The following is a 17,480-nucleotide window of genomic DNA, read 5'->3' as shown; positions in this document are numbered from 1 at the left end:
CGCCTCCACCTTCCCCCTCTTGTCCCTCCTCCGTCTCCTCCTTTGGGGACTGATTGAACTTTGTAGACCGAGCATTTCCCTCTCCCCGTTTCTATTCACCTCCGTGTCTCTGTGTGTAGGGCTCTGCAAAATTTCTTAAGCTTTCTCTTCCAATTTTCTAGTTGTTTCGTTATCTTTACAAAGGTTCTGATTGCCTTGTGATCTTTTTTTTTTTTTTTTTTTTTTTTTTTTTTTTTTTTTTTTTTTTTTTTTTTTTTTTTTTTTTTTTTGTGGTACGCGGGCCTCTCACTGCTGTGGCCTCTTCCGTTGCGGAGCACAGGCTCCGGACGCGCAGGCTCAGCGGCCATGGCTCAAGGGCCCAGCCGCTCCGCGGCATGTGGGATCTTCCCAGACCGGGGCACGAACCCGTGTGCCCTGCGTCGGCAGGCGGACTCTCAACCACTGCGCCACCAAGGAAGCCCGCCTTGTGATCTTTGATGAGGAGTGGATATTTGCTTACTCTTAATCTGAAAACAAACAAAAAAGACAGTGAGCATAAGTTGAGAACACTTTCCTTCAGAGAGGATGTCCGTTTGCTCCTCTTGGGAACTATGGATGGTACCAGGTTGGGGCCATTTCCATCTCAGGTTCAGCTGTGTCCTCCCTCCGCCAGCCAACAGTCACCTTCCCCCGAAGCAACCCTGCCTTTGAGTGGTCTTACCACTCTTCGCTCTGTTTTCAGGGTTCTCTTACACACAGACACACACACACACACGCATACACACACACACACACATACACACTCTAGTTTCCATCAATTACTGCAAACTCAGCAGTGCAACAAAAATTGTATATTATGAGAGAGCTAGTTGTTCCACTGCAAGAGGGCCTTCCCGAGGGTGTGGTCTGCTACACGGCCAAGGGCAGAGCCATCTCTGGGGCATTTCTCACGGGCCGTCTTCATGCCGTCGTGCCAGCCCCTCTCTCCTCTTCCTTCTTCCCAGGTCTCCTGCCACCTCTTCATTTTCTGGCTTCTTCTCTGCATCTCCCCACCAACCCCGCCCTTGACCCCATCTGGAGTCTTCTCAGTTTTGTGAGGAGCAGGTCAGCGTCCTCAGCCTCTGGACTCAACCCTGGGCGTCCGTCTGCGGGTTCAGAAGAGTGAGCAAGTGAAAGGCAGGCACTGTCTCTGTCAGGGTCCGCCTGCCTCAGACGGCAGCTCACTTTAAAGGCGGCGTTTAGCCATTATTTCCTTTCCTGACAGAGAGTCATCTGTAATAGAGTTTGTAGTTAGTAGTTACAGCCATGTGCCTTCAGTGGCAGAAATGAGAATGAATGATGTGTGTGCATTTCTCAACGTACATAAATGCAGTTCAGAAAAAACTCCTGTTATAAATAATGTCATTTTCACTCAGATGACCCTAATTAGGGGAATGTCTGCTTTTATCTTATACCTTTAACAGAAAGCATTAATTTTAGATCTAATTTCATTCACTTGGTAAGAATCTACTGGTCCCTCTTTTGTGCCTGAGGGCCACAGTGGGGGACAAAACAAAGCAAAACCCCACACACAGAGCTCACGTCTTGGTGGGGACCCAGCACTTGGCCCTCACCACGGACACAGAAGCCACTGAAAGTGACCAGCCCTGAGCAGAGTGATGGAGGGCAGGGTTGGGGAAGGCCCGGCCGACCTGGGCAAAGCCAGCCTGAGCCACGAGGAGACTGGGGGAACACTCCCAGCTGGCAGGACAGCCAGTGCCGCAGCTCTGAGTGCACTGCACTTGGAGTATTTACGGATGAACTCCAGTCTGAGACTAAACCCATTCTTGCCCACACATCTGTCTTTCAGGTATCCGAGACATGTCTAAATGGAGTGAGAGAACAAGAAAGCCTCTGGAAGCCCTCTATGGGTTCGACTACTTTGCCAGAACCTGTGAAAAGTGGGTGGATGGCATAAAACAGTTTAAGCATCTTCCAGATGGTAGGTTACATGAGCTATTTAACGGTCCCTTTGCTCATTAGAGAGGCTGCTTGAGTCCCCCAGATGCTCGAGGATTCCTCGGGGATTAACACGCTCGCCCACTGTCCTTCCACAGTGATGTGTGAACAGAGGGTGCTGGTGATCATGTACAATGCGAGTTCTTGTGTGATAGACCCGCCTTGCACCAGAGACAGACCATGTGTACAAAGGGTCACATTGTTGAGTCTCTCATAGCAGACTGTTCTTTTTCCTTCGAATCCTTTGTGTGTATGATGGCAAAATCATTCTCCAGAAGCCTCAGATACTCTTCACTTTCTAATTCCAGGATGGGTAATTAGAAAACAGACACCAGATTTTCTCTTTTTCACATTTAGAGGTGTCACCCCACTACATCTTCTGTTACTAGGACAGAAAAGGAGGGATTCTCTGTCATGACCTTCAGCCCCAGAAGAATTAGTATGAGGAAGAAAGTATTCAGTCCTTTCCCAAGTTCCGAGCTAAGTTGTGTCGCTTTAGCTGTGACAGATGTCTTCCTGTCTTTATCTGAAAAATTAACATGGTTTCCAGTAACAGGAAGAATTGACATCCTGAAGAGAAATTCTGAATTAAAGTCTGTTTTTTATAGCTATTTACATTTGTAGTCTCTCACTTTTCTAATTGCTAGAAGAATCGAGACTAGGTAAGATCTAATCTTGAAGCACATTCAGATACAAAGTTGTTGTGATTCAGGCACCAGTTTGGTCTATTCAGTAATCATTTCCAGAATGAGTCATCTGTCAAAACTTTCATAATGAGAAGGACATTGGGAAATGTTACTTTTTTGGTTTAAGTTCAAAACAGCAAGTATATCCTGTTCAAATGCAGTATCCACCCATAGAAACAGGTCCTTGAAATGTATTTCAGGAGAACGAAAAGACAACTACAGACTGGGAGAAAATATTTGCTAAAGGACTTGTATCCAAATATACAAAACACGCTTAAAACTGAACAATAAGAAAACAACCCAAATAAAAGATGGGCCAGACAACAACGAGATCCCACTGCACACATCTTAGAGTAGCCACACAGAGGAATTTTAGGACAGTGAAAATGCTCTGTATGATATCATCATTGCATCCACGTCATTACGCATTTGTTCAGACCCACCAAATGTGTCCACCAAGAGTGTGTGCCCGGGGGATGCCCCAGACTCAGGGAGGTGATGGTGCGTCCGTGCAGGTTCATCTGTTGTAAGAAGTGTCTGACGGGGTATCGACGATGGAGGAGGTCGTGCGTGTGTGGGGTTAGGGGTACGTGGGAGCTCTCTGCCTCCCACTCAGTCCTGCTGTAACCCTAAAACTCTAAAAAATGCAGTGTGTTAAAGAGAGAAAGCGAGGGAGAAAGTGTCATGATACAGAGAATCTGGAAATGTATGAATCGTCTTACGGCAAGGCTGTTAACAAACTTATCTCCCTTCAGTACTGATTCCTCTGACAGGAGCCCTTTTCTTGTACTCAAGGCTCTGGCTGCTCAGTTCAGTTTAGGGATTGATCGCCAGATCTGGAGTCAGGCCCGGGGTGGAGTCTGGCTTTGCCACGCGGCTGCCGTTTGAGTGGGTTCAGGCAGGTCACTTAGCCTCTCTGAGCAGCAGTTCTGGGTCTGTGAACTGGAGATACTGGGAACTACCCCAGGAAGCTGCTGTGAGGATTATATAGGTGAGGTGAGGTGTTTTTATACATACACACGTGTATGTAAAGTATGTGGGGTTATATAAGTGAGGTTTTGCATACTATGTGAGGTTATATATATGAGGTTTTATATACTATGTGAGATTACATACGTGAGGCTTTATATATATATTCTATGTGAGGTTATATATGTGAGGCTTCATATATATATATTTTATGTGAGATTATATACTATACATGAGGCTATATATGTGAGGTTTTATATGTATTATCATATGTGAGGTTATGTCACGTGAGGTTACGTACGCTCGGCTTCGGTACAGTACCAACTCCAGGGTGAGTGCTTAGTAAAAAGTTAACCACTACTATTGTAAAAATACTTGATTTACGAGCAGTTGTACCTACTGTATGAGTTAAAGCCTGTACCTCCTGTGGCTCACAGGTGCCGAGTCACTGGGACGGCTCCTGCACGCGGGGTGGGCTCGGGAACACTGGCGTTAATCGCCACGGGGCTGCTCAGTGGCGGGTGCGGCCCCCCCAGGGCCAGCAGGCAGTGACCCCCACCCAAGAGGAGGGAGGAGCCATTGCCTGGACAGCACCCAGGGACCCCGGCTTTCTCAGGGCAGCTGGGGAGGACAGGGCTAGCTCTGGGGTGCCTGCTGGGAGCAGGGCGCCTCCTCTTAGTGGTACAGCCACCCCGGGGATGTATGATTGTCCCTGATCAACCGAGAGAGGCCAAAAAACTCATGGAGTTAGGGCACCCCCAAGATTTCCCCAGCAGGAAATGGCAGGACAGGAAGTGGAGCCTGACTTGTGCCATGTGAGCCTGAGAAATGCTGTCACACATCAGGGTGAGGGCCTCTGTCAGGGGTGTCGGGGCGGGATGGATGGACAGCAGCTTCTGCACAGCTGCAGTTGTATCTTCACCGTGAGGGACACAGGCTTGAGGGCCTTAGGGCCCCACTGAAGACACTATTTCAAGGGAGGAGCTTTTCAGGTAGCAAGCGCCTACCATCGTTTGGCAGACAGCGAACGGCCCCACTTAATATAGAGACTTGTAGGGTTTTTGTTTGTTTTAACTACTGTTTTCCATGAATTATGAATTTAAATCAGGCAAGAGTGCTTGTTCACTAGTAGAGCTTAAAAGAAAAAAGCCAGGAGAGAAACAGAAAAGGAAACCCAAAGAATGTTAGAGCTGGAAGGCACTCAGACCCCGACTGATCCAGGCCAGTCTCGTAGAGACAGATGCTAAGGGCGGGGGGTGGGGGTGGGGGAGGTTTGTACGCGCTCTGCGCCTCCGCACCCCTAGGAGGGTCATGGGAAAACAGTCTCCGTGTCTTTCAGGTAACATCTGTCGGCACCTGCTGCCCCTGGTTCAGTGCCCCACCCTAATTGTGCACGGTGAGAAGGATCCTCTGGTCCCGAGCTTCCATGCCGACTTCATACACAAACACGTGAAGGGGTCATGGTGAGTCCGGCGTGAGCCAGCACTCTGCCCTGGGGGCTTGGGAGGTAAACGGGAGAAGCTCTAGGAAGAGAAGAAGCATGAGGGTTGGGTTTTTCAGGTGCATCCCGCCCGAGAGGAGGGATTTTTGTCCCGTGTGAACCAACAGTCCTGCTGTGTTTAGGGAACAGGGGGCCAAGGAGCCCTGGAATCCGAGGGCAGGAGCTCTGAGGGCTGCAGCACATCAAGCTAAACAGTCACCTATCATTTGGGAACTTTCGTTATAAAAGCACTACTCACCCAGTAAAGAAAGTTTGTAAAATCAAAAGAAGAAAGCAGATCGCCTGTTGCTTACCATCCATTTAAATACCTCCATTAATAGCATCTCTGTGTACTACTCCTTTCTAGTTTTTTTAACATAGATACAATCATATTCAACTCTGATTCCTGCTTTTTCCCCCACTTAAAATTATGTTGTAAACTTTTCGTGTTATTTCAGCCTTAAATATGTACACATCAGAGGAGAACCTGTTATTCAGAATCACGAAACAGCAGCGTCTGCCAAGCCAGCTGTGTTGGTGGCCCATTCGATTAAATGGCAGAGACACGTTCCTTGTCTGTGTAGCCCCGTTTCTGCCAACCAGCCTGGGGACACCAGAGAACCTAATAAGACATGTCAGCAGAAATTCTGTTCTTCAATCCCATTTGTTTTTATATGGAACAGAAATTTATAATTTAAATACTTTGGCTGACACGGGAGCCAGCTTCTGCTGGTGCTTACATCAAGATGAAAATTCCACGTTGGGCAAGCTCAGAATTTCCTTGATATGCAGTGATGTGCACATCCTAAAGGAGAAAATGGGGTGTGACCAGGAGCTAGTGGCCTGGCTTTGTTTTTTTTTAAGCAAACCTCCTGGAAAATAAACACCCAAGTGAGCCTTGATCCCTTCAGAGACTGTATATGAATTCCAGAGCTGCTGTCATTACTCAGGACGTCTTTGGAATTGTACAGAATTCTTTGGAAATTGGCGTTGTTAGTGACCTAAGAACACCCTCCCCCACCCCACCCCACCCTGACCCTCCATGAGCCGATTCTGATGCCCTGCAGGCCAGCCCAGCCTGGTAGGTCAGTGGTGGTCCCTGAGCTGAGAGTCCCCACAGTCCAGCAGGGAGAGTAGAAACAGCTCCTCTACCTCCTAATCATACTAGTTATTCCGTGATCGATTTTAACAAATGTCTCAGAGAATTTTTAAATGTGGGAGACACGCTTCTTATTCTGCAGTAAAATAGCATTCCTCCAATTCCTGTCTAATTCCTGTGTTCAAAGAGCATTTTATATTTAAAAGGCATTTCACATATGATTACATACTTCACAACAACCTTATGGGAAAAGATTTTGTCCCAATTTACAGATGAGAAAATCAAGGCTGAGACGTGTTAAGTAATCTTCCAAGGTTGCATGGCTAGTAAACGACAAATCCGAGGGTTTTTTCCTCCTAATATAGTGCGTTCCCCCCACAGCACAGCTGCCTCTCATAAACGTACTCTTATTTTAATATGATGGTAAGATGCCTGTACTGTATACTTGCTGACCTGGTTAATTGTCTTCTAACTTCAGAAATGACAGGTTTTTGCACACTGAGGCTCGTGATAAATGCAGTGTGTTCCCTTAGAGAGCCAGGTTCAGTAAAAGTCTGCGAGAAAGTTTAATTTAGGAATTCTGTTCCAGACCCATCTCCTAGCAACAGAATACATCAATATGGGAGAAAAATATTCCCTTGCCATTCAGATGTTACTGGTTTTAGTACACTCTCTTATGGAAGGTCATTTTCTTACAGCAGGATTCTTTGGAAAAAATGAGTTGAGAGTAAAGTGTTACACTTGCTCCCTTCCTCTGTCAGAAGAGCCGTTTATGTTGGGCGTGAACCTAAAACACGGTGGTTAATTCTGGACCCACAAAAAGAGGGTTGATTCCTTGAGCACCAAGGTCGCCCTCCGACTCTGTGCACAGGCCTCTCACCCCAGGGGGGGCAACTCCGAGTGCAGGTGCTTCTGACGAACTTGGGGTTTCATTTCCCTGCCAGGTACATTTATGATTAAAGAATTAAAGGCACAAGTGTGTCGCTCAAGATTGCACTACAATAGATAATCAGGTGTGAAACAAATGCCTTTCTCTCCTGGAAGGGGGCCGAGCGCAGGGTGGGTGCTGCCCACCTGTGACAATTTGTCTCTCTCTGTTCGCTTTGCTGGAGAAGAACCACAGCATCTCCTGGAGACAGAGACCTCAGAGATCACTCAAGTTCAGTGACTTTAGATTTTGTTTTTAGGCAGTTGAGCCCTTCCTCCTAACAAACTCTTCTGCAGGAGTCCCAGATACAAAGCATAAGACAGTGGTCGCTGTGATTATCCCCCGCTCGGCCAGCCCTCCCTCCTAGATCGCACAGCACTGACACCGCCGCCTGCCTGTCTAGCCAGCCTCTGCTTGAGCGCCTCCAGTTGCCGAGCACGCCTGGTCCTCGGGGCCACCCAGCTTGCTGTCAGAGTTGGCGCCGAGCAGAGCCTGCGCCCTTCGGACCCTCCGGGGCTGGCGTGGACGGGCCCCTGGAAGCAGAAGGGCTGATCTGGCTCAGGAGAGGGTGGGGCTTCACGGAGGGTGTGACCACCGCACTGCAGTGGAGACACGGGGTGCTCGCCGTGCGTGGTCGTCAGCTCCGGCTGCTGTGACAAAGACCGCACACTGGGCGGCTGAAACTACGGACGTTGAGGCCCTCACAGTCTAGAGGCTGGACGTCCAAGACCAGGGTGGCAAGGGGTTGGTCTGTCCTGAGGCCTTTCTCCTTGGTGTGCAGGTGCCATGTTCTCCCTGTGTCCTCACATGGTCGTCCCTCTGTGTGGGCGTCTGTGTCCTGATCTCTTCTCATGAGGACACCCATCAGATTAGATTAGGGCCCACCTGTGTGACCTCACTTTAACATAATACCTCTTTAAAGACCTGATATCCAAGCACGGTCACACTGAGGTACTGGGGTTAGGACTTCAACATGCGAACTGGGGGGCACGGCTCAGCCCACAACACTACGTTTCTGAGGAGGTTCTCAGATCTCAGGAATTGGGGGCCCAGCAGAGATCAGGATCTGGTTTCAGACCCGGCTACGTGTGACCAGCCCCTTGCCCCTTCCCTGCCTGGCCAGGGCCACCCAGCCTCCGGGCACAGCTTAGCTGTCTCTTTCTGCTCCTCCACTTACTCACCGTTCTGAGGCCACGCGGCCCCTTACTGGCACCTTACTAGCAGCAGCGAGCAGGCCAGCCTCTGTCCCGGACGCGGTCTAGTTCAGCCTCAAAGCACTTGGTACACAGTGAAAGGAAGAATGCGAGCATCGCACGGCCACATCTGTGGGTGGCAGGGGTCCCTGAGTGGTGACTCAGGCCCGGAAAGTGTGTTGTGGAGTCCACCTGCAGGTTCTGGGGCCAGAGAACAGACCCGGAAGGAGAGGACGAGGGCCGGAGTCCACGTGTGCAGAGAGGTGGGGCCTTGGGCTCTGTGTGGGCCAGAGGGGAGGGGTGGGAAACGGAGTCGCGCCTGGAGACCAGAGTCAGGGTTTGGGGGCCCTGAGCAGCATTTGCAGCCGTGGTGGCTACAGCACAGCAGGGGCTCAGATGGACCGGGCGTGGGGGGGGGGCGGTGCTGGTGATGAATCGTGCTCGTAAGCAGGTGGACGTGTTTCTGTACCTCTGTTTCCTGTGTGTCACGTGGGGATGGGGATGCCTGTCATCTCAGATAACTTTCTGAGGAATGAATGGGGATGTATGTGCAAGTTCAGACGAATAAGAACTCGGCACACGGTGGCTGCCTTCGTGGATGGAATGCTGGCGTGGGTGTAGGTGGTCTGGGGCCCAGGAGACAGCAGGGTAGAGCTCGATGGGCAGTCAGGCGCATCGCCCTCGGTCAGCTGTACGTGTGCACACACACGTATTTATATGTCGTATACGTGTGTGCACATGTAATATATCTATAGCGAGAGAGGATTGATCTACTATGGGAGTAAGGCATTGGCTCGTGCAGCTACAGAGGCTGAGAAGTCCAAGATCTGCAGTCAGCAGCTGGAGGCCCGGAGGCCCAGGAGAGCTCATGCTGTGGTTCAGTCTGACTCTGAAGACCAGAGAACCAGAAAGAGCTGATGTTGCAGTGTGAGTCTGAAGGCAGGAAAAAGCCAGTGCCCCAGTTTGAAGACAGGCAGGAGGAGTTCCTCTTGCTCAGGGGAGGGTCAGCCTTTTGTGCTATTTGGGCCGTCAACTGATTGGATGAGGCCCACCCATGTGGGGAGGGCAGTCTGCTGTGCTCAGTCTGCTGATTCAGATGTGACTCTCATCCCGAAAAACCCTCACACACACACCCAGAATCATGTCTCACCAAATGTCTGGGCACCTGTGGCTCAGCCAAGTTGACACGTAAACCCAACCCTGGTGGAGGGCAGCTGGCAGGAGCTGTCCTCAGAGGTCTTGGCCTGGTGGTGGTAGCGCTAAGGGTGCCTGGGTTCCCCAGGTCGTGGGTCAGGTGCTGGCCTCTGTCTGATCACAGGAGGGAGGAGGGGCCTCGCTCTGCAGCTTCCTGGCCTTGTCCACTGGCCAGCGGTGGGAAGATGGCCCCAGACCTCCAAGGTGGGCAGGGGGGTGGTGTGCCCCTGCGGGCGCGAAGTAAACAGTCTTGTGCTGGCAGCAGGTTCGTTCCGGTTCCGTGGAGAGGGGGCCCGGCAGACACCGAAGGAAGGGGGACGCACCCCCCTCAGCTGCCCGGATGACCCTTCCCACCCCCTCCTCAGCTGCTGTTTCTAGTTCCTCCTCTCTGACTGCAGGCAGCTCAAGAACCGCTTTAGGGCCAGTTTCCAGGATTAACTCCAAACAGGTCCAGCCTCATCCTTACAAAGCCGGGTCCTGGTGTCTCACAGTGGGGGGAAGGGGGGGCTCATCCTTTCTAGACAAATCTCACCCATGACATTTTCTAAAATCGTTTTTTTAACACCTTTATTGGAGTATAATTGCTTTACAATGGTGTGTTAGTTTCTGCTGTATAACAAAGTGAATGAGCTATACATATACATATATCCCCATATCCCCTCCCTCTTGCGTCTCCCTCTCACCCTCCCTATTCCACCCCTCTAGGTGGTCACAGAGCACGAAGCTGATCTCCCCGTGCTATGCGGCTGCTTCCCACTAGCTATCTGTTTTACATTTGATAGTGTGTATATGTCCATGCCACTCTCTCACTTCGTCCCAGCTTTCCTTTCACCCTGCCGTGTCCTCAAGTTCGTTCTCTACGTTTGCATCTTTATTCCTGTCCTGCTCCTAGGTTCGTGAGAACCATTTTTATTTTAGATTCCATATATATGCGTTAGCATATGGTATTTGTTTTTCTCTTTCTGACTGACTTCACTCTGTATGACAGACTCTAGGTCCATCCACCTCACTACAAATAACTCAATTTTGTTTCTCTTTATGGCTGAGTAATATTCCATTGTGTATATGTGCCACATCTTCTTTATCCATTCATCTGTCGATGGACACTTAGGTTGCTTCCACGTTCTGGCTATTGTAAATAGAGCTGCAATGAACATTGTGGTACATGACTCTTTTTGAATTATGGTTTTCTCAGGGTCTACGCCCAGTAGTGGGATTGCTGGGTCGTATGGTAGTTCTATTTTTAGCTTTTTAAGGAACCTCCATACTGTTCTCCATAGTGGCTGTATCAGTTTACATTCCCACCAACAGTGCGAGAGGGTTCCCTTTTTCTCCACACCCTCTCCGGCATTTATTGTTTGTAGATTTTTTGATGATGGCCATTCTGACTGGTGTGAGGTGATACCTCATTGTAGTTTTGACTTGCATTTCTCTAATGATTAGTGATGTTGAGCATCCCTTCATGTGTTTGTTGGCAATCTGTATTTCGTCTTTGGAGAAATGTCTGTGTAGGTCTTCTGCCCATTTTTGGATTGGATGGGTTTTTTTTTTGATATTGAGTTGTATGAGCTGCTTGTATATTTTGGAGATTAATCCTTTGTCAGTTGCTTCGTTTGCAAATATTTTCTCCCATTCTGAGGGTTGTCTTTTCGTCTTGTTTATGGTTTCCTTTGCTCTGCAAAAGCTTTTAAGTTTCATTAGGTCCCATTTATTTTCATTTCTCTAGGAGGTGGTTCAAAAAGGATCTTGCTGTGATTTATACCATAGAGTGTCCTACCTATGTTTTCCTCTAAGAGCTTTATAGCGTCTGGCCTTACATTTAGGTCTAAAATCTCTTTAAGGTAAGAATTTTCCAACTGCGGTGGATTGTGGTCGCCAGCAAACGTAAATAAACTGTCTCCAAGTTGGAACATTTTGTTGGTACGCTGTACATAACTGGAACCTTCATAACGACTTGCTTACATTGTGAAGCACAGTACAGATAGAATAATGGACGAATAGCAAACGTGTCTTAAGTGTCTACTGTGCGCCCAGAGATAATTTCATCTTCAGAATAACCCTCTGGGGTGGACACTGTTACTGTCCCCACTTTCCAGGTGAGCAGCTGTGGTTCAGGGAGATGCTGTCGCTTGCTGGTAAAGAGCCTGTGTTGGTCAGACTGGGTTGTCTTGCCCCCATAATAGCCAGCGCCTTCAGCCTGTTTCTCCTTCGCCCACTAGCACGTAGGGAGCATCGTCCAAGGACTGTCCAGGAGAGGTGGAGGGAGACTAGAGGGACTTGAATTCCTCAAAAGGTCTAGAGTCACATTTCTTTTTCTAAAGGTGCCAAATGCAGTGGGGAACCTGCCCCAGCAAATAGGATCTAGCATCTACCCCCGAGGGGTCCATCCTCTCCAGCTGAGTCGTGTGTCTGGCAGTGGGGAATTTCCTACTCGTTTTCCTGGAAAGTGTGATTGTTTGAACACCACTCTCCAGGAGCGTGTGATTTGATCCTTTGTTAACTGGGTGAGAGTCTGGGTCAGCAGCAGTGGCCACGCTGCCTTGGCAGCCCCGTATTTATACCTGTCCAGGGCAGTGCTGCCCCAAGAGGAGCACATGTCAGGGATAGTGACCTCTGTATCAGACCTTAGGGAAGGCTGTGTTGAGGACCCCGAAATGATCCCAACAGCTATCAAGGAGCAGAGCTGTCTTATTCATACCCTCATTTATCCATCTGTCTGTCCGTCCCTCTGTCTGCCCATCCTCAGTCCAGTGCAGTTCTGAATGTAGATGCCTCGGAACAGGGCTCCCATATTTTTAACGAGGAGCCCAGTTTTTATTTCCCGAGACTGAGATTACTACAGGGAGAACACAGACAGCACTGAGGCTAAAAGACAGGATCGCAGCTGCTGTCTCTGCTTCCTTCTTGGGCGTCTGAACAAATAATAGGAGTGGGTTGGCTCCCCACACAGGAGGACTTGCAGGTTTGGCAGGGTGGGTCTCTGCTTCAGGGTCCAGCTTGGTCCACGTTGGAAGGTGCAAGGTATCCCAGACATGCCCTTCTGTGACTGCCAGCATCCTCGCAGTTGGTTCTTTTCTGTCTCCTGAGAACAGAGGCCGTGACTGTCCCTGTGAGCCCCGTCCCTCTGGAGGGCAGCTGGTCCTTTCTCTGCGGTGGTGCAGCTCATACTACTTTTCTGGATAGCGTTAACGTTGACTTGGAAATGCCCTGGTTATTGTTAGTGGCGTTATTAACCTTCCCCAGGGCCTCAGAAAGATGCCAGCAACAGATCCTCCTTTCAAGCCAGTGATCTTGATAGTCTGGGTTCCCTCACACACCCCCAGTCCCCGTGTGGTTGGTTGCAGGAGGCCCAGCATCGCACAGGGACAGCTCTGTTCCAAGCTCCCTCTTGCCATGCGTCCTCCCTCATGTTCACTGAGGTCCCTAGAGCTCTCAGCTCCCCACCCCGTGGAAAGCACAGAGAAGCAGGAAATGCAGTAACTGGCATTTTGCCCCAGTGTAGTCCTTTTAACGTCTAACTGTATTGTGGACAGAACAAGTCAGACTTGTGCTTATATCCTAGAACCTTTAATTTGTTTAAAACTTATTGTCTGCACTTTTATAGCCAATAAATAAAATGTGTAACTCAGAAGTCTGCCTTTATTAAAGAAACTGCAGACCAGCCACATTTGACCAAAGCCCTGTTGAAAGGAAGAAGCCTCCCGAGGATGGTGAGTTGTCTTGACAGCTGCACAGCCAAGGGCGGGTGGCTAATGCAGGTTCCTGCCACCCTCACAAGCTTCAGGAACATTTACTTACCCTTTGTCTGGTGGCTTGTATGCAGACCTGCTCAATCCTCCAAAATGACGGGGTGATTTGGAACCTTGAACAACAGGTCTACGGGGGCTGTGAATTCTGATTTGGGTTTTCCCACTACATAGATACTCCAAGAGGCTCCAATCCAGTGGATTCTGCACACTTCATCTTTTTATCATCTTTCCAACCCTCTCTCTCAAGACCAATGTTATTAAAAAGAATTTTTTTCTTAGGTAACCACCAATTACATCTCCCACTCTGTCAGGTTTGCAGTCAAACTCTTTCTTACCTGATTCAGTTCCAAGCACAGTGTGTGTGCTCTGTCACTGTACGTCTCTCTTCTGGGACCATTCATAAGATGTACCTTACACTTTCTTCCTAATAGAGGTGATGGAAAGAAAACCAGGGCAGTTTCTCACTTGAGGTTTTCATGAAACAACAGGGAGGGTAACAGGTTTTTAAGGGATGTGCCATTAACCATAATCTTTCTTTTTTAGGTTGCATCTGATGCCAGAAGGCAAGCACAACCTGCATTTACGTTTTGCAGGTGAATTCAACAAGTTAGCAGAAGACTTCCTACAGTGACCGTGTCCCCGAGGACATGTGACCTGTGAATCCAGAGCCTGGGGCTGCCTTTGAAACCCGCCTGCGGGTCACCCCCCAGTTCACCTGCCTTTCCAGGCTCCCCGCGCCTCCCCACAAACTGCTCCTAATCCAACAGCAATGATGACATACTATAAGCATCTTCTAGCTTTCATAGCTACAAAAATGAAACCTGATTTTTCAGTGTTGTTAATTTCTACGGTTGTCTTAAAAAATAAATTGCTATCATGATTTACTTTACTTTCAGGTTAACGTTCAGTGAAGCATTTGTAGTGTTCAAGACCGCTCCTGAGTTGAATTTACGCGGTGCCTTTCATCTGAGAGGTGCAAGCGCGCACTGGTCTTTGTATTCATCACATTGTTCACAGAGAAGTGGCTAAGCTGAAGACAGTCTTCGCCCGGGGCCCTGGATTCCACACGTTCACGGGGTTGCTGGAACCACAGCAAGCCAAGGAGGAAGGTCGGCTTTGTCCCCACATCTCTATCCACCTCCACACACCTGGGTTCCTTTCCTTGAATACTTTGGGCCAGTGAAGCTAAAAATATGCCTTCTGGTCTCTCTTTACCAAAAGAGCGGAAAGGCTGTTAATTAAAAACATGAAAGTAGAAATAATCCTGTTTTCTTAAAATTACTAAACCTGGAAACACTTAGGAAACATTTAGTGAAAGAATAAAAATTGTTTGCAATAAAAATTAAGAGACCACGGGATTTGGACACATGCTTTTTTATTAGTTTAGATATCTTAGACAACACGGCAGTTTCCAGAGGAGTCCCACGTTATTACACCAACAGTGTGAATTTCTGACAGAGGCAAAACTGAGCACCATAGTATACAAATAGAAAGACCATGCTTGATTGAGGACAACAGAAGTTCACTAAGGATGCACGACCTATTTCAGAAGTTCTCAGGCCTCCCCCTCGCTCTCCTCCCTACTCCTTCCGGACCACGTCCAGGACCGAGTCCACCAGCTCCGCGCCCTCCGTGTAGTGGCCCTTGGCCCAGTTGTTGCCGGCACCGCTCTGGCCTGCCGGAGGGAAAGGAGAATATCAGACACGAAAACTTTAGCAAGGAATTCCAGATTCTGTCATTTTGACTCTGCACTAGATTTAGAGATGACAGATTCTTCTCTTTTAGAAACCCTTCCTACCTACGAACAATTTTTCTATATACCAGTGACCCTCAAAAACACTGGAGATCTAATAAAGCAAAAAGGTTAGTTCATATGAGGCAGTTAATTAAGAAGATGGTTTAACAAAACCCAATTGGTTTAAAATTAAGAACAAAGAACCTTATGTAAATACTTAAATCAGCTACAAGGAACAGGCAGGGTGGAGGCACACGTGATCAGAAGAGGCCGCCCCAAGCAGCTGTCTCAGCCGCTCCTAACCTGTGCCTTTGGCCTTCGCTCCAGGAAATGCCTGCCTGTTGTCACTGGTCCTCTGAGATGACCAGTCACCTGGGAGCTGCTGTTGGAAGCTTCCCTTCGCTCTTTATTCTCTGCCCTCCCCAGGCTGCTCTGCTGTGGGCCGGACCCTCTGCAGGCAGACCCCGTCCTTTGAGCTGTGCGGAGAGGGGCCAGAGGAGCGACAGCCCGTGGACCGGGGGCAGTTAGGCCAGGACTCAGGGCCTCTGTGGACACGCAGCCTCCAGCGGGGCACTCAGCAGTGAGCTGTGACCTCCACGGGGCTTAGGAGGGAGTGGGCCTCCCGAGCCAGTGCCCGGGGACCACGCTACATACCGAACACGAAGTTGTCGGGCCGGAAGATCTGGCCGAAGGGTCCAGACCTGACCGAGTCCATGGTGCCCGGCTCCAGATCCACCAGGATGGCCCGAGGCACGTATTTGTTACCTGCGGGGACAGAGCGGGACTCAGACCTGCGGTCGGCAAAGGAATCACAGACAGTGCCCTGCTCTCTGGGCCTTTTACGGCAGAATTCAGCAGGGAAAATTCCAGCATGAGACAAAAGGAGGAGATTAGAGGCGGTTTCTGCTCTGCAAAGGGAGATAATGGCCTCGCCTCATCATGACAAACATGCAGGAGACTTCAGGAGCTCTGAAGTGTGTTTTTGAGCAGTTAAAAATGCATGCAGGAAGCCTTTCCTTGTCATTTGCATGTTCCTAATACATTGTGTCTGCCGCAGAACAGAAAGCAAGGTGAGGGGGCAGGAAAGCTTCCAATAATCACCGGCAGCTTCATTGTAGTACACGTTGATTCTCTCCAGCTGCAGGTCACTGTCTCCATGGTAACTGCCCGTGGGGTCGATCCCATGCTCATCGCTGATGACCTCCCAAAACTGGCAATAAAGAAAACCGCGTGACGGCCTGGCATCCGAAGTATCAGTAAAGATGGCCCCCTTCTCCCTCTCCTGTCCTTGGAACGGCGGCGTTGTGGTCAGACAGTCGAGGAGACCCAGACAGACCAATAGCTGCCCGCCCTGATCCTCCAGCAGCTGCTGCTGAGGGGCTCAGGAATCCGCCGCGCATCAGCCATATTATGGCGACAGGCTGAAAAGCTGGGAGGAGCCCCGAAGGAGGAGAGTGGGCACAGCCGCGGGGGCTGTCACCCCCGGCAGGGCTGAGTGTCAGCACCCCAGCTGATGGACGGGTCCTGGCAGGACCCACATAGGTGGACCCCGCCCTGCGGCTGCCGGCAGGGATCCCTGTTTCCTGGCACAAACCCGACCCAGCTCTCCAAGCGGCGCAGTGTTAGGCGCTGACATCTTACTGCCCTCCGGCCACTGACTGCAGCAGCGGAATGGTGGGGAAGCGCGGGCAGGAGCCCAGGAGCACGCGGGAGGCAGTGGCTGGAGCTGGCCACGGTGCGGGCTCAGGCTGCAGGCTGCATTGTGAATTTGCAGCAGGAAAGGGGGTGGCGGGGCTGGGGGGGGGCAATATGGCGGTTCTGAAAGAGACCACGTCCTCGTGCAGGCGCCCGCCCACACCCATGCACCATGCCCGTGGCGCCTCGCCCACTGCGGGCGACAGTCACAGCCCAGGACGGCCACCTGCCGCCGCGCAGGCGGGAATCAGACTCCGACGTTATACGTCATTCTGTCTAGCTGGTGCTCGCATTAAGGGATCTAACATCCCTGTCTTTCGGACCCACGAGAAGTCTCCATGACATCTGTCACCCAATGACACTGCATTTTTTCATTCAAACTGCAGACAAAATATACAAATTAAATTCCATATGAGGCCACTGGATTATCATGAAAGGCCCTATCCAAATCTCAGAGGCTAGTCAGCCAGGGAAATACCAACCGCGTCCCTCAGAAGGGCCGGGTTCGAGGAAATTTCAAAGGGGCCTTGATTAATCACACACAGCTGCGTCGCCGCGCGCACCGCGGCAGGTTCTGTGGTTCCTGGGCCCCGCCCCGAGCCCGCGCCGAGAACGCGCCACCCGGGGCGGCGGCCCCCTCCCGGGCCCTGGCGCGCACCCTGGGGACCTGCCACCCCTCTCCCGCCCCTCGCGCGCACCCGGGGACCCGCCACCCTTCCCCGACCCCTCCTCGGTCTTCACCCTGGGGACCCGTCGCCCCCTCCCGGGCCCTGGC

The 17,480-nt window shown here is 50.3% G+C and overlaps 2 protein-coding genes across 2 annotated transcripts in view; one reads left to right on the top strand and one right to left on the bottom strand.

Annotated features, from left to right (window-relative positions):
• Window positions 1-14,170, top strand: part of BPHL (biphenyl hydrolase like) — a 27,194-nt gene extending 13,024 nt beyond the window's left edge. Inside the window, exons 5-7 of the mRNA XM_024738387.1 lie at window positions 1,829-1,960; window positions 4,972-5,095; window positions 13,819-14,170. Of these exons, the coding sequence (XP_024594155.1) occupies window positions 1,829-1,960; window positions 4,972-5,095; window positions 13,819-13,906 (344 nt within the window). The 3' untranslated portion in view covers window positions 13,907-14,170. The remainder of the gene's footprint in view (window positions 1-1,828; window positions 1,961-4,971; window positions 5,096-13,818) is intronic.
• A 685-nt stretch (window positions 14,171-14,855) lies between these two features.
• Window positions 14,856-16,872, bottom strand: LOC112395513 (uncharacterized). Its single transcript, XM_024738753.1, has 4 exons — window positions 16,666-16,872; window positions 16,112-16,382; window positions 15,665-15,775; window positions 14,856-14,950 (listed from the first exon to the last, which is right to left on the bottom strand). The coding sequence occupies exons 1-4, from the start codon at window positions 16,870-16,872 to the stop codon at window positions 14,856-14,858; spliced, it is 684 nt and encodes a 227-aa protein (XP_024594521.1).
• Window positions 16,873-17,480: the final 608 nt, after the last annotated feature.

The sequence above is a fragment of the Neophocaena asiaeorientalis genome, unplaced genomic scaffold, assembly GCF_003031525.2.
Source record: "Neophocaena asiaeorientalis asiaeorientalis breed wild unplaced genomic scaffold, Neophocaena_asiaeorientalis_V1.1 scaffold307, whole genome shotgun sequence".
Classification (NCBI taxonomy): Eukaryota; Metazoa; Chordata; class Mammalia; order Artiodactyla; family Phocoenidae; genus Neophocaena; species Neophocaena asiaeorientalis.
This window is presented reverse-complemented; position numbering and strand designations above follow the sequence as displayed.

Excerpts from the sequence above, each read along its gene's own strand:
- LOC112395513 (XM_024738753.1), bottom strand. The coding sequence starts at position 16,872 with ATGGGTGTGGGCGGGCGCCTGCACGAGGACGTGGTCTCTTTCAGAACC. Across the intron at positions 16,383-16,665 it reads CCATTCCGCTGCTGCAGTCA|CAGCAGCTGCTGGAGGATCA; the intron begins GTGGCCGGAGGG and ends TGAGCCCCTCAG. Across the intron at positions 14,951-15,664 it reads GCCCGACAACTTCGTGTTCG|GCCAGAGCGGTGCCGGCAAC; the intron begins GTATGTAGCGTG and ends TCCCTCCGGCAG.